Below are 788 nucleotides of genomic sequence, written 5' to 3' on the forward strand. Positions count from 1 at the left end.
GTTTGTGGGTTTGGGCGTTTTGGCCTCCTCTGACCAGCTCTCCCACTGCTGGCACAGCTGCTGGTACGCCTCGGGGCCCTGGAAGGCCCCCGGGGACCACACCGGGGGGAGACACTTCTGGAGCACAAACTGCTCCAGCTTCCAGTTGCTAACGATGTCGCTCATCATAGTGATGGGAACGCGATCCGAGACGGCTCAGTCTCGGGGCAAAGCTACCATAACACCAGCACCACCGAAAGCTGCGACCCCGCAACCCACCCCTCCGGAAATCCCCCCGGGGGATGCCGAGCCCGGTAGTGAGGGAAGGGGAAGATGGGGATGGGTGGCCGCGGCCGAGCAGGCAGCTGCCACGGCCCGCTGGCTCCCGGGGAGCGGACGGGGAAGGGACACAGGAGCGGGCAAAGCGAAGCAGAGGCGTAATAAGATCTCACCAATCTGGTGATGGGGATGGCTGGGATGGATGGCTGGATGTCCAGGCGGTTCCAGCGGCCTGGAGACGGTCGCGCAGAGCTCCGTGGATTCCACACCTTTAGGGACAAGACAGTCCTGAGGGCTCAACCCGGTGGTTTTTATAGCCGTGGCAGGTCGTTGTTTGGGTCTGATAACGCCTCTGCTTACTTTCTTGGTGGCCTTCCCTCCTGCAGGTGCTGCATCCCCCCCATCTTTCCAAGGACATCTTCCTTGTCTTTCCTTATCCTCTGCGGCACTGATTAGAGAAGCTGAAACCACACGGGAGCAGCTGCTCTGCCCCTTATCTGTTTGGGGGGGGCAGGAGGAGGTCACGCTCC

General features: G+C 61.5%; 1 protein-coding gene across 1 annotated transcript in view; it reads right to left on the reverse strand.

Moving 5' to 3' along the window:
- The window catches only part of LOC104496703, a 2,302-nt gene extending 2,134 nt beyond the window's left edge, over positions 1-168 (reverse strand). Inside the window, exon 1 of the mRNA XM_010139862.1 lies at positions 35-168. Within this exon, the coding sequence (XP_010138164.1) occupies positions 35-168 (134 nt within the window). The remainder of the gene's footprint in view (positions 1-34) is intronic.
- Between the last annotated feature and the right edge of the window lie 620 nt (positions 169-788).

Source organism: Buceros rhinoceros, unplaced genomic scaffold, assembly GCF_000710305.1.
Source record: "Buceros rhinoceros silvestris isolate BGI_N320 unplaced genomic scaffold, ASM71030v1 scaffold21557, whole genome shotgun sequence".
Classification (NCBI taxonomy): Eukaryota; Metazoa; Chordata; class Aves; order Bucerotiformes; family Bucerotidae; genus Buceros; species Buceros rhinoceros.